Here is a 13,478-nt window from a genome sequence, read left to right on the forward strand (position 1 = left end):
CCTATTACTGTTGAACAGGCACACCTGACCTTCCATAAATTTGCTGCCTGCTTTGCCACTCATTTACAATGCTGAACAAGTACTGTCTGTCTGCTTGTCAGTCCTTCTGCCTCATCCCCCCTTTCCGCCGCTCTCCTCCTCACTGTCCACACTTCTCTATCTCCCTCCCTCTCATTTTTATTAAAGGTAAAGTGATTCTTTCATAAGACCTGTCCAAAGTTGGCTCCCCTTCTTTGTTTGATATTGCTGTGCTGTCTGATCTTATGGGACTCGAGCGATATATGAAAATGAGATAAGGATATATTGACCGCTGACTTTTAATAGGAAGACACAAAGCTGCTCTATATTAGATCCTGAATACTGTTAGAGCTGCAGGATGACTTTTAAAAGAAAAATGTAATTTTAATATGAGGCAATATCCCCAAACAAAAGCCTTGAAGATCTATTATTGAACTGTCTTCAGCCAAAGGTACAAAAGCTACTCCACCTTTTTGTCATATTATACTCAAAAACAAGCAAAGAAATTGCCATTTTGAGGAAGGAATAGAAGCATCCTGGTCATCACAACATATTATAGATGATTCAGCAAGTACTGAAAGGGTCAGTTCATCCAAATTTAGAAAAAAACTCTATTTTCTCCTCTTCTCTTTTCCTCGTGTATTTAGCCTAACCATGCAGATAGTTTTGGTTTTATTTATTTGTCTTTAATTTGTTTGTGATGCTTGGAGCACTAAAAATAACATATTTGTATGTTATTTTAAAAATGTAAAGAAACTATTAACCCTTTCAGGTTGGGAAACACAGATACTGTAGTTCTGGTTTACTGTATTTCTGCTTCTTCCCCTTTTAAACGATTCTTTTTTTTTTAAAATGCTGGGTACTTTAACCTAATCAGGGCTCTAAAAATACATCAGTTAAAATAATCCAAGAAAGAAAAAAAAAATCACTCTTTGGTTGAACCATTCACAGCTCCATTAACCCCCCATTCTAAAGGGGTCAAAACCAAATAGGTTGTTTTAATTTAAATCTGGGTTAAACAATTCCTTAAATCACAATTGATAAAATATTTACCTGCATCTAGCAATGAACAAATCATTAATAAGAATTAATATTTTTTCTATAACAATAGAGGCTGTGGAGTCTGGAAGGTAGCAGCATCCAGTGAGAAGGAATATAAATGTGACTGTGAAAGTGTCACAAGCCCAGACAAGAATACAACGGTGTTGCAATCCTCTGGTGATTAGCAGGTTGCCTGGGTACTGTGATATTGTTCATGGTTTGGGGACAGTCAGACACACAGAACTGGACAAAGAAACACAGACAACCAAAGAATAACACATGTGCCTCACAAACAAATACAGTAATTAAACCCACCAGGCCCTCACTCTCTATACAAGAGGAGAAGGGCTCTCACCGGTCCTCTGTTCAAACACTGTGCCCCAGCAGCTCTCTGATACACACCCCCATCCTGCATAATCCCTCTCTCACCAGGACCCCACACTGTCGTCTGACCACCTGTATGAATGTGAGTGTGTGTGCGCTCTTTGCTGTGTGCCTATGAACTGACATGTTGGCACAGTGCCCCACTGCACTGGTGAATCTGGGTCAGAGTGAGCGCTCATACATGCATACACACACAGACAAACTCTGGTGACCTTCACTTGAGCTCTTTCCAGAGGACTTGATGTGCAGTGGGCACATCAGAGAACTGTTGTAGCATCCAGTACTCAACTGCAGATCAAGTAAGAACAATGTCATGTTGCATTAAGCCTGTCTGAAAACATCTGATGCATAAAATTGTTTTTTCTTTGTCGCTCAGAGGGGTAAGATAGGTATTGTTCCCTGCCACTGTATTTGCTGCTTGTATTTGATAAAAGCAGATACAGAAAAACGATGCAGTACGCTCAACCTGCATGGTCTCTGCCTTAACAGCAAATATATCAAAATAGATAATTAGATGGAAAGAGGACTTGGGAAACAACGATGCTGGTTAAATCGTCCTTAAGGACACTAGGTGCCAGGGGAGCTCAAGGACAGCATAGTTAATGGGGCATCAGACAGATGACAGGGAAGAAAGGAAATGGTGTGTATGTAGAAAAAAAAGGCGGCTGACAAGCGAGAAAGTTGACATGTGTTTCCATTGTGATATAAAGATGAATAGTTAATGTAACAGCCATGGAAGAATACAGCCTTAATCATAAGTGGTGGGCAAGTGACAACCACAGTCATTTGCTTTAATGGCATCACTTTAAAAGCTTTCACAGTTAATGATATCGTATGTTGTAGAGTTTTTTGTTCATTATTGTTTGGTTTCTGAATTAATTATAAAACACAGTATGGAGAAATATTGTCCAAGAGACAATTAGTAAGCCTGAGAACCTTTTTTTACATCTGACAGTCCTAAAGATGTTTGATAAATTCTTAATAGCTGCTTCCATATTGATCATGTTTTATGACGTATGATTTTTTTTTGTGCAGGTTCTTGCCTCTTCATCTGTTGTCACTCTGCTTGTTAGTCCTGCTGCAGCTGCCAACCTGCATCCAAGGCCACAGTGGGATGTCAGCACTCACCCGTCAAGTGAGAGAGTCTATGTGACACTTCTGCCCTACTTCCTTGGGACTTTACCCAGCACCACTTCTGTGTGTGTGTGTGTGTGTGTGTCTTGAGAAAGACATATGCATGTGAGAGTAGCCGCTGGTCAGCCAGCTGCACGGCTGTTACCTTTTTCGTTCTTCAGACAGTGACGTTTGTATTTTGTGTTCATGTGAGTCAAAGCAAAATGTCCCTGTTGAGTTCACGTCACAAAACTCTGAACTAATCATGTGTACATCTGTGTGTACAAGAGTGTAAGTGGGTGTATGGGCTCTCATTTGAGTGCCAAAAAATCCTTAGTCGGTAAAATCAGGAAGATCCTTCAAAGAGAGAGCATTCTCTATGTCTACAGTTACTTCTAGTAGGTTAGGCTTTAAAATTAGTCTTAAGGTTAAAGTTTAGCTTTAAATAACTACTTTAAAGGACCATACAAATTTTTGTTTATCTTATTAACATGCACTTGACAGTACTTGAAACCATTTTCCTTCCTTCTGGGCATCCACTGGTTTCACTTTACAGCTGCAGTTCATGATACCATATAATGAAAATCAACCTGCAGACAGACAGAGTTATTTTGTCAAATGAGATTTTAATTACATGTCCTATCACACTGTCTCAGGTACACCAACACCTACTTAAGCATCAAAGTAGCAACATTTAAAGAAAGGAAAAAAAAAAAGATTATTTTGGACACTTTTCAAACTGCCCAGGTTTAGGTCCATGTGTGTCCAGGTCGATAGTCTTGACAACATATCCATGTGCAGTAATTTATGTGACCATCAACAAGACACAGTTTTCAAAACAGCTGCTGTTGGAAACTGCCAGGAAATAATAGACTGTTACAAAAACTGAAGGTGACTAAATATTTAGTGTGATGGATTACCTTCAGCAAGCAAATTTATGGACTATAAGCTCATTAACACACTGCTTCGGAGGTATGTAAAGCTGTCTAAAATTAAATCACTGTAAAAGGCTGTCGTGCAAACATGAATGTCAGATCTTCTCTTGGTCAGTAGGTGTCTGATAGGATCCAGCTGACCACCGCCCCCAGCTGTGAATTTTCCGTGATGGCTCCTCTGAATAATTGTGTGGAGAACTGTGTGTATGTGTGTTGCAGGGTTGCATCATGAGCAATGAGCGCAACATTGGGGAGCTGCAACCTCAGCACAGCTCAGCAACAGAGAAGATCCATCATCCAGGACAGCGCTGGAACAGTGGAGCTGCTGGTCCACATGTACAGACAGACAGGCAGCACACATGCAAGCATACACAACAAGCAGGCTTGTTTATATGCCACCCCCCTACCTTCTCACCCGAGGCCGCTGTAATCAATCCGTCTGTACAACACAGGCCAGTCCAAATTCACATGGCACTGCATGGTGCTCTGCATCCCACCATCTGTACTGAGCTGTCTGGCTGCTGCCACAGATGGTGAACAGCTACTGTGGTGTGATCACTCCCTCTCATCTGCACCCTCTACCCAAAAGCATGCCAGACACGCTTTAAGTGAAGCCTGAATGAAGATCCAGCTCTGTGTTTGATAGATTTCATTTGCTCTTTGATGAACACCAACACACAGCCATAGCGGCATTAAAGGTCATTTCTGAAGAAATGGAACTCACATAACATTTAGAACAGAGCAAAAAAGTGTAAAAAAAAACCCCAGAGTTATTAGGCTGAGTGTAATTCACAGATTTTAATTGAGGTGGTGACATCTTACTGTGGAAATGGGCCAAATGCAGAAAGGAAAACTATGATGTCCTGTTGGCTAGACAAGAGAAAGAATGTATGTAGTGTAGTGTGTAATCCACCTTCTTTGACCTGATATAAACTATTATCTGCAACAAATCAGAGGTGCACGAGTTGCCAACACAAAATTAAAATATCTGTACATAAGAAAGACTTGTAATGAGGTCTAGTTGTCGGTATTATAAATCTTGTCATTGCTCACATTTACAGTAAATGTGTTGCAGTAAAATACTGTAAATGCATATTTTTTGCTCACACATTGGGCAAAGTTTTCTCGAAGACACACAGAAAGTGTCAAACATTACCCACATGTCTGAGAGATTACTGGTGAAATTTGGTCAGTGGGTGCCATTTAGTCTTTGAAACTCCAATCTGCTTACATGTCCAAGAGAGGAGGTTTGGGTGGCTGATAGTAGGCTAAATGGCTCTGGTGTGTAGTGTAATGACATGGCACACTGCACACATGTAGCAGTGACATATGACCATTCATTACACTGAAGGTCAAAGGACCAGAAAACAGTGAAAATAACTACCTATTATTGATGTTATTCATGTCTTTTCTATTACTTATGCCTTTAGGAATGATGTCATTTCACTTGCTGTGCTATTGTTGTGCCCCTAACCAAAATGTGTGCAGCACTTTGGCCAACTCCGCTTGTTTTAAACATGCTATACAAGTAAACTTGATTCGATTTGATTACTGATGTTGATGAGACCTTAAGCTGAAGGTACACTGAGATAACATTAAATCTAATGAGTCCATCCTGGTCTTGGTACCATCAGAAAAATCTGATATTTTCTCATTATACTGTGCTTCCCCTCAACCAGGCTATCAAAATGATCATGTTCAGGCTCATTGATTTGTTGTGTTCCCAACTTCAATCAGATTTACTTTACATGAGTAGCTAAATTTAATTCAAAGTAAATGTGTGCTCTGTAAAAATTCACTCACAAGAAGCATTTTTCCCAAAGAAAAAAAAAATCACAGAACTAACACTTGAGGACTTAATTAAAAAAATTATTGGCAACTGCCCTAGAAGGAATCACATGATATTCTCCAGATCTGAAGGCAAGCTTTACCATATGTGAGGTAGAGGCAAAAGGATTTTGATAGGAATTTATTTTCAAAAATGTCTGCTAGTGTGAAAAACAGGGGTAATCTTTATTTTTCATAATAAATATAGACTTTCTCACAGTTTAACAATTACATTGGACAATTATCATACAAAAAGGATTGAGGAGAGCACTGATTGGCCACGGAACCACCAACCACCACCACCAAGATATCAACGCCTCAGAGAGGGTGAGAGAGAGTATAAGGGACAGATTAAACAGAGGAAGGTGGCAGAGATGTTTGAGATTTTCAACACCAAGGGGCCCAGGCAGAAATCTACTCCCTTGATTTTCACATTTTCTTCTCTCGTACTCATTATCAAAGAGCTGAACCTAATTTGAATAACTTCATTTATCCAACAACAGCTGTCTTGCACCATACAGATTCAATAAATGGACAGCCACGCAGGACTTGCAGAAAGTACAGTTGATAACAGTTGTTGATAATCTACCGCCCCCTAGTGTGGGCCAGAGGAATAGTGTCAAGCATTCAAAGAAAACTGAAGAGACTGAAGCCGAAGCCAGGGCAGTGAGAAAAGGGTCAGTGAAGCCCCCAACTTCCCCGCAATGTTTCTGTTGTGATGTGACCCCTTGCCCCACTTGTCTGTCCCTCATCTCCACATGCCTTCCTCTCCCCTGGCCCCCAGCTCCCACCCATCCATTTCTTTCCATCCAGCTCCAGGGCATGCTCAGGTACAGTATGTTCTCTCCCTAGGTGAGTGTGTTTTATGTTCATCAGACAGTCTTAGAGGATCTGTTCAGTGCTAGATGCAGAGATGTCAAGTAGTCTCCAGGCAGCATATGGGTTGAGCTCCTCCTGGTCTCGACACAGAGCCCACACATACATCATCCTGAGCACTTTTTCCTGCAGAAAGGAAAACAGATGGGTGCATTTATTCTTAACTGTTACGTTTGTCTTAATCACTGTAAAACAGGGAGGACAAAAACCCATTTTAAATTTTTTACGTTTTTTTTTGACAAAACAAATACACATCTATTTTCGTTAGCACAGTCAAAACCCAGATGTCCCATATATATCTAAAACCAAGAAAGTTTGAAAGGAGAGAACAATTTTAAAGTCTGTGACAAAACAGATAGCAAGCGAAGGGAAGCTGAGTTTTAAGTCCATAATAGCAGAGTTTATTATTCAGTGCCCAAACTTCAGGATTCAGCTTACAAAACTCAGAAGAACAGTATATCCACTATTAATCCTCTGGCAGTAGTATATTATTCTGAACACTGGGTAGGTGCCAGCTGCATGGTACTGAGTGGGAACCTTTTTACCAATCACAGGTGTCCCTGAGGAGCCCTGAGTGGACAACATGGCTGCTTTACAGCCTATAAAGCTGTAGTCTGGGTCCTGGGTCTAAATAAATAAAATCAATGCCCAGTAGTAAAAAGTAGCTCCATTGTCTCATAACACTCTCCTGGTGCCTCATTTATAAAAACGCATTTGTGATCATGACAAAATGCCAACTAAAACTTTGTATTCTTTTATAGCATTACACAGCAAAATGCCAAATAATAATTTGCTGCATTTTAAGATGTGTTTCACTGTTATCATATGGCAGATATAAAAAAAATCTAATGTTTTCTTAGTGGTATTTGTGTTTATGTTCGCATATGTGTTACTTACAGGGTCTCCCTCTACAACTTCTCCTTTGGTGTTTCGGATCACCATGACTAATTGAGCCTGGAAGGTGATAATCAATACTGGACCCTGGTCCATCATCTTCCCCATGGCCAACTGGAGAAGAAGAAATACGTATCATTTACTGAACCAACAAACACAATTTTTAAATTCACTGAAGTTTTAAAGTTTATCAGGGTTTAATGAATATCCAAAAAACAAAGCTGTGGTTGATAGACACAAAATTGCTGCAAAGACTGAGAATAGCACCAGTCAAACACAGAATACAGAAGAGATCTTTGACAATTTGCCTGACTTTGTTGTCGGCCTATACTCTGACTTTGCATATGTGCAAACTTTATCCCCGCAGCTGGACAGATCTACACTCAAAGCAAAAGCTCAAATCCCAAAAATTGTTTTGCATTGAAAAGATGAGTTGCATTTATTAATAGTTAATTTGTTTTACTGAAATTCTACTCACCTAACCCTTTTTAGTTGTTTATGACAACTTGTTAAAAAATATTCAAACCAGTAACCATCATTTAGAGCAGCAGTGACTGACATTAGGCAAAGCATTAATTCAGGTATTTTAAAAGCTCTGTGTTAATTGTAAACTGGTGAATTACTGGAATTTTTAAAAACCTTGGATTCACAACTTCATTATAAATCTTGGGTAGTGTAATCTGGTGTAACTTACATCAATATTGTCAATGTCCAGGATCTTTGAGTGGAACTGAAGTCCCATGGCCTTGGCTTGCTGAATTGGGTGTGCCAGCTGACTGTATGTCTACACACCCAATAAAGCAGAAACAGAAGATTAGATAAAATTATGACTATGCATTTAATGAAGACCTACCCAATTGCAGCCAACTTGTGCACAGCTGTTAATCAAGGCACTACATTGCTATGTAGGCACTTTTAAATAGTGAAGGCACATAACAACACTTAAAGCTCAGAGCTAATGTGTGAAAGGTCGTACCGCTTCATAACACCAGTCCTTCAGTACCTCCAGCTCCCCTCTGATCATTGCCTGCATGGAGACAGAACAACAGCCTTGAAAAATAACACGACAACTTCCAAAAAACATTTGTAAGGATACATCAAGACCTAATCACATACAGTACTGTGGGTCAACCTACTTTATAGATGTGCTTTATAGGTGCAGTTAATTTAGATAAATATATAAAAGTATGTTTTCACTTTCAACAGTGTCACAAAATCCTAGCTGCATTCACTGAAATTCAGTGTTGACAAAAATAAGACATTTCTGGACAGTCTTAAGAAGCTGGTATCAGCGTTGTCTGCAGTCCATACCTCCAGTATGTTGGGGATGATGTCTCGTTCACACTGCTTGAGGAAGGAATCTTTGTCAAAGGAGGGGTCCACCTTCAAAATCTCTGTTAGTACCTCAGACATCTCCGTCTTAGAAAACAACCCGCCTAAACAAACATGCACGTGTGGACAGGAGACACATAGGTTAAATGTAAGAATTCTTGTAGCTATTACCAGTATTTTTAAAGCGGACATTCTTTCATGACATTCATGAACTTAAACTGTCAATATTTTCCTCCTAATTTAAACAGATCTAGCTTTGTGAAAAAAAAAATACTACCCAAATTCTTTAAACTGCAAAATCTAGATAACATAAAACCTTTCATAATCTATATGTACTCAGATACTATGAAGTATACATACTAGTTGTATCTCATTTGTTAAAGCTTGTTTAGACCTCTTACTTTTTTTCCAATAATCAAACCAAAGGTCTCTCACCTATGAGGTCGGTCATCTTGTCGGTGACAGCACGAGATGCTCTGACAAAGGCATTGTCGCTCTCATCATACTTCATCTTCATCTCAAAGAACCCTGCACAGAACATGAGAATATGAGTAAGTCAGACTTTAAGTTGAACCCAGAAGCTTCTGTCTGCTCCACCCACACACACACACACACACACACACACACACACACACACACACTCTTAAAAATGCATAGTAAGTTGATATACAGAGGTTTGACATCATTTTTCCTGTCAGAAATATGAACTCCCTCCAGACAATGTGAGAAATGAAAAGGCTAAAACTGAGGCTCAGCAAAAGGCTGCTGTGCATCACTGTTGGGTGACTGATGAAGTATCATATGAATCCAATACATATCCTGATAAATATACGTAAACACAGAACATCACATCTCTTCAGTCGACTCACACACACACACACACACACACACATGCACAGACATGTATTTAGCAGAGTTGGGTGACTTGGCTTTCGTATTGGACACCATCACCCCTGCAACAACAGCTGATGCACTATGGTTCAAGAGGCAGTGGAGAGTCTGGGCTTCATGCTCCTCTACATCTTGCATGTAAAAACTGCGGCCTTCCACTGTAATGAACACAAAGCCCTTTAACAGAACATAGGCCATGTGATGCCACACAGTGGGGTGGCTACTGGTGTATGCTGTGAAGGATATTGTTCAGACAAAGGTAATCAGTGAATGAAGCCACATATTGCCAATTCTGTTGAAGTGACAAAGAATAATTATTTTGCTGATTTCAATCAGCCAAAAAAAGTCATGTGCCACAGATTTCATCATCACTGGTTCACCATTCAACCCCAATATTTAAGTAAGAGTAAAAAGTGCTGATACTGCACCACGAGTTATAGAAATCTACATAGCTGCAATCTGTTGTCTTTGAGAAATGTCTTAACTGTAACCCTGCCAATTTTTTTACTTGTCCAAACATTATTAATCATGTACATTGTTTTCCTAAGTAATGTGCATAATATCAACTAAATCAACCCTGTGATGAAAAATGATAAAGTCCTCACTCTCCATCTCTCTCACAGTCAGTACTCTCTATTAACTGCTTCTTTCAGAAAATGCTTTTTAGTGGAGTCTCATAAGGTTTAAAGTTAAAGTGTTCACCCTCCAGATCCAGGCATAAACATATGATGCATGTGTTTTAACACTTGGGTAACTTTTCTATAGATGAATTTATCTCACCAGAGCGGTGTAACTTCCAACAATAGCAGAATCACATGCAAGAGAAAACTGAATGGTGTGGATTCAATCAAATTTTTGCAAATTGTTAAACTGGGCCCATGACATAGTTCAACTTTGTCCTCCACTCTGCAGTTAAACAGAATTCAATTTGTGACGCTTCCCATGCAAATTTGCATAATTTATGTATTTGATTTTATGCTAGTTTATGCATATCAGCAATGGAAAAATGCTGGTTTATTCATTAAAACTGACAGAACAGACAGACAGAAAGATAGAGGTGAGTTATTCCTTACTATTGAACACCACATTGTTGTCTTTGAAGTCCTTCCACTGTTGGTACCATTTTGAGTCCTTGTGGAGCACCACACCCATAGCTTCCCTGAAGAACAAACAAAGTAAAAAAGTTTGAACAACAGGCCGAAGGACAGGGGTGTCACTGTTGACATGCTTGGTTCATGCTTACCACCATATTTTAACCCAGAAAGGAAAACATGGCCGTATTTCAGCAAGGACAATAAACTAAATGTAAATTAAATACTGGGAATAGCTATAAGGGTTACAGACCAACCACTCACTAGTTTCTCTTCTGGCTACAAACATTAGTCAACAATTTGCTTATCTCTGCACACTGTGATTCCCTAACAGTACTTCTGATCAAGTTCCAGGAATTTGCTGGTTTAGAAATACTGTATCAAAAATGTCAAATGATTAAGTCTATCTCCTGTTACCTTACCAGATGGGCGTCTGGAGTGATTGATTAGACAGTGTGAGGCTATATGTTTGGTAGTAGCTATCTCTGAAACTGGGAGGTGTTCGCCTCTCAATAAGGGGGCAAAGCAGAGGGCACTCACGTACTCATTGGCTTCGAAGACCTTGCTGTCATCCCCTCCTCCCTTGGAGGAGAACTCACTCCTCTTCCTGAGTCTGGCAGGAGGCCGATAAGGGCCAGTGTGACCCAGGTCGCCAATCTCTTTCTTCACACTCTCCATGCCCTGAAATGAAGTAGCAGACATGAAAACAATATTCAGGTTTAGTATTTTCAGGAAACTTGTTTGTCATTATTGTAACTTATTCTTGATAATGGATTAGTAACTTAACATTCAACGCCATTCTTACAATGATACCCTTGTGAGTACTGTTTTAAATAAAGGGGCTGAGAATGTATCTTTACTTTATTTAGGAGACATACAAACCAATGAATCAAGTTTAAGTTCTGTTAACAATGAAATATAGGGGATCACCATAGAGAGTAAAGTGACTCCATACCTGAGATATTGCTTTGAATGCACCGGTCTTCCCCAGCATCTCTCCACTCTTGGAGACAGACTCTGCAGAAGTCTTAGCTGTTTTGGCTGCTTCCTCCATTCCCTCCTTGATTTTCTTCCCAATATCTGTTCGACTGACCTCCTCTATCCCCTGTCCACACACACAGACACGCACACACATTGTAAGGGTGGATGTGTCAAGTGTCAACTTGAACAGCATCTATCATATGACAATTAAAAAGAAAGGCTGCATCTAACTGAAATTTGCATCACATTTACCTCTTTAACTGTCTCGGAGATGTTTCCCAACTTCTTCCTGAGAACCTCAGAGGTCTTTACAGTTTCAGACTCTATGGTTTTCTGGGAAAGAGACAGAGGAGGGGAGCATTGGTAAAACAAAATGCAGATTTAACACTTGTTTTTAAGAAGAAAACAAATAAAACTTTGTGTCTGCAGTGTTGCTATGTACTAACATATTTCCTTCTGGCTTGTGTCAGTGCATCTGACTCCTCCAGTTTTTTGGCCTCTTCCCGGAACTTCTTGATGCTTTCTTTCATTTCCTTGTTCTTGTTTAGCTCCTGTTTCAGGTTGTCCAGAAACTCCCCCAAGAACCCTTTTCTGCCACCACCTCTCTCCCCTGACAAATACCTAACTTGCAGAGGGGGTGACCGAGGCACCTGGGTGATATGAAGCAGAAACATTAAGAGGAATAACTCAAAGGGTGCCTGAAGCAGTTAAATTAAACATGAATTTATGCTCATAGTGTTGCTTATGTGCTCATAGACAAGTATGTACAAGCAAATGTAGAAACAAAGTGTAAGAACTTGCAAAGAAAAGTGGAGCACCTTAGAATAACAAATATGCAGCACAGTAGACTTTATCCCAAGAGCTGATGTTTCAGCAACCGTGCTGATGTCGTCTTCTTCAGGTCTACAAACATACACTGAATTGTCTGTGCTGCGTATCGATAATGCTAAAATGCTCTTGTGTTGCTTTACAAGATGCTGTTTTCATTGCATGACTGTGCAATGACAAATAAAGGCGTTCTATTCTATTTCAACCTAAAGATGTAATATTCATTTTTCTAGATTAAAAAAAAAAACAGATGATATTTATGTCTATTTCCAGGCAAAGTGCAGTGAGGTTTGTTGAGGTTGAGAGCATAATACAAACCAAGACATTGATACCCAGTCTGCACAGTACAAAGAAAGAGGTATGACAGTAGCATCGCTTGTGTTAGGTGTTTGTACCTGTGAAGAGTTTGTGAGGAACCCATGTATCCTGAAGACATTGGGTCTGTTGTGATGTAGCAGGTAAGAGGAAGGGAATGCCACCAAGCCTCTTCTCACACATATCTGGAGACAGGCACAATAACTCAGCCTCAAACTTCAGTAACGTACTCAAGGTCTGACATTTAGGTTAAGGACAAACTGCGCGCGGCAAAAATAAATCACTTCTTCTGCAATGGCTTTGTAATTTTGAGATCAAACGTCGGTATACATTTCTAACAATGTCACTTGGGAAGAAACAGGTTTTTAGGTGCGACACATAAAAAAATCTGTTCATTAGAAGACATGGCTGAAAGTGAAAACATGTAGCTACCAAAGTAGAAGTTTTACTTGGCAAAAGTTTAGTTTCCCGGCGTTGTCCTGAGCCAGAGTCCAAACACCGGCTGTGAGTCTTAACATTCAAAGAGCTAACTCGGCTAGCTAACGCCACGTTAGCTGCCTGGTTGGCAAAACTCGTAACATTTCCAATCAGTAGTTAAAACTGACGCTTCAAAAAATCCAGTTAAGTTCTCCTGAATCATTTCGTCATGTTTAAAGTACTGATATTCAGCACAAAATGTTTCAAGCACTCACCTGGTAACACTGACACAAGGGGGTCGCCATCTTGAATGTGGTGCCTATGACCTTCTTCCGGTGGTGACCTTCCATGTGCATGAGGGGAGGGTCTTCAGAGTCACATGACACCTCCAAAGTATAATCTAGCGCAATTAGCTTCTCCATGGCATCATTTAACTACATGCAAGCATGTTATGCAATGCTAAGTACATGAAACAGTCCTCACACTTTATGAAAATGTCAAAAATCGTGTACTATGCTGACACACGGTGCAATAA

General features: G+C 39.9%; 1 protein-coding gene across 1 annotated transcript; it reads right to left on the reverse strand.

The window, feature by feature from the left end:
* Positions 1 to 5,480: 5,480 nt before the first annotated feature.
* timm44 (translocase of inner mitochondrial membrane 44 homolog (yeast)) lies at positions 5,481 to 13,380 on the reverse strand. Its single transcript, XM_071487874.1, has 13 exons — positions 13,219 to 13,380; positions 12,607 to 12,711; positions 11,830 to 12,033; positions 11,636 to 11,716; positions 11,358 to 11,507; positions 10,947 to 11,083; positions 10,385 to 10,470; positions 8,856 to 8,948; positions 8,400 to 8,524; positions 8,065 to 8,115; positions 7,783 to 7,872; positions 7,092 to 7,202; positions 5,481 to 6,320 (listed from the first exon to the last, which is right to left on the reverse strand). Exons 1-13 carry the CDS (start codon positions 13,363 to 13,365, stop codon positions 6,201 to 6,203), a joined length of 1,500 nt encoding a protein of 499 aa, XP_071343975.1. The 5' UTR covers positions 13,366 to 13,380; the 3' UTR covers positions 5,481 to 6,200.
* Between the last annotated feature and the right edge of the window lie 98 nt (positions 13,381 to 13,478).

This window comes from Trachinotus anak, unplaced genomic scaffold (genome assembly GCF_046630095.1).
Source record: "Trachinotus anak isolate AG129_WGS33_773 ecotype Australia unplaced genomic scaffold, CSIRO_AGI_Tana_v1 ptg000010l, whole genome shotgun sequence".
In the NCBI taxonomy this organism is placed as follows: domain Eukaryota; kingdom Metazoa; phylum Chordata; class Actinopteri; order Carangiformes; family Carangidae; genus Trachinotus; species Trachinotus anak.

Coding starts and splice junctions, on each gene's coding strand:
- timm44 (XM_071487874.1), bottom strand. CDS start 13,365: ATGGAGAAGCTAATTGCGCTAGATTATACTTTGGAGGTGTCATGTGAC. Junction 11,717..11,829: donor CACAAGCCAGAAGGAAATAT/GTTAGTACATAG, acceptor TCTCTTTCCCAG/AAAACCATAGAGTCTGAAAC. Junction 11,508..11,635: donor TCTCCGAGACAGTTAAAGAG/GTAAATGTGATG, acceptor GTGTGTGGACAG/GGGATAGAGGAGGTCAGTCG.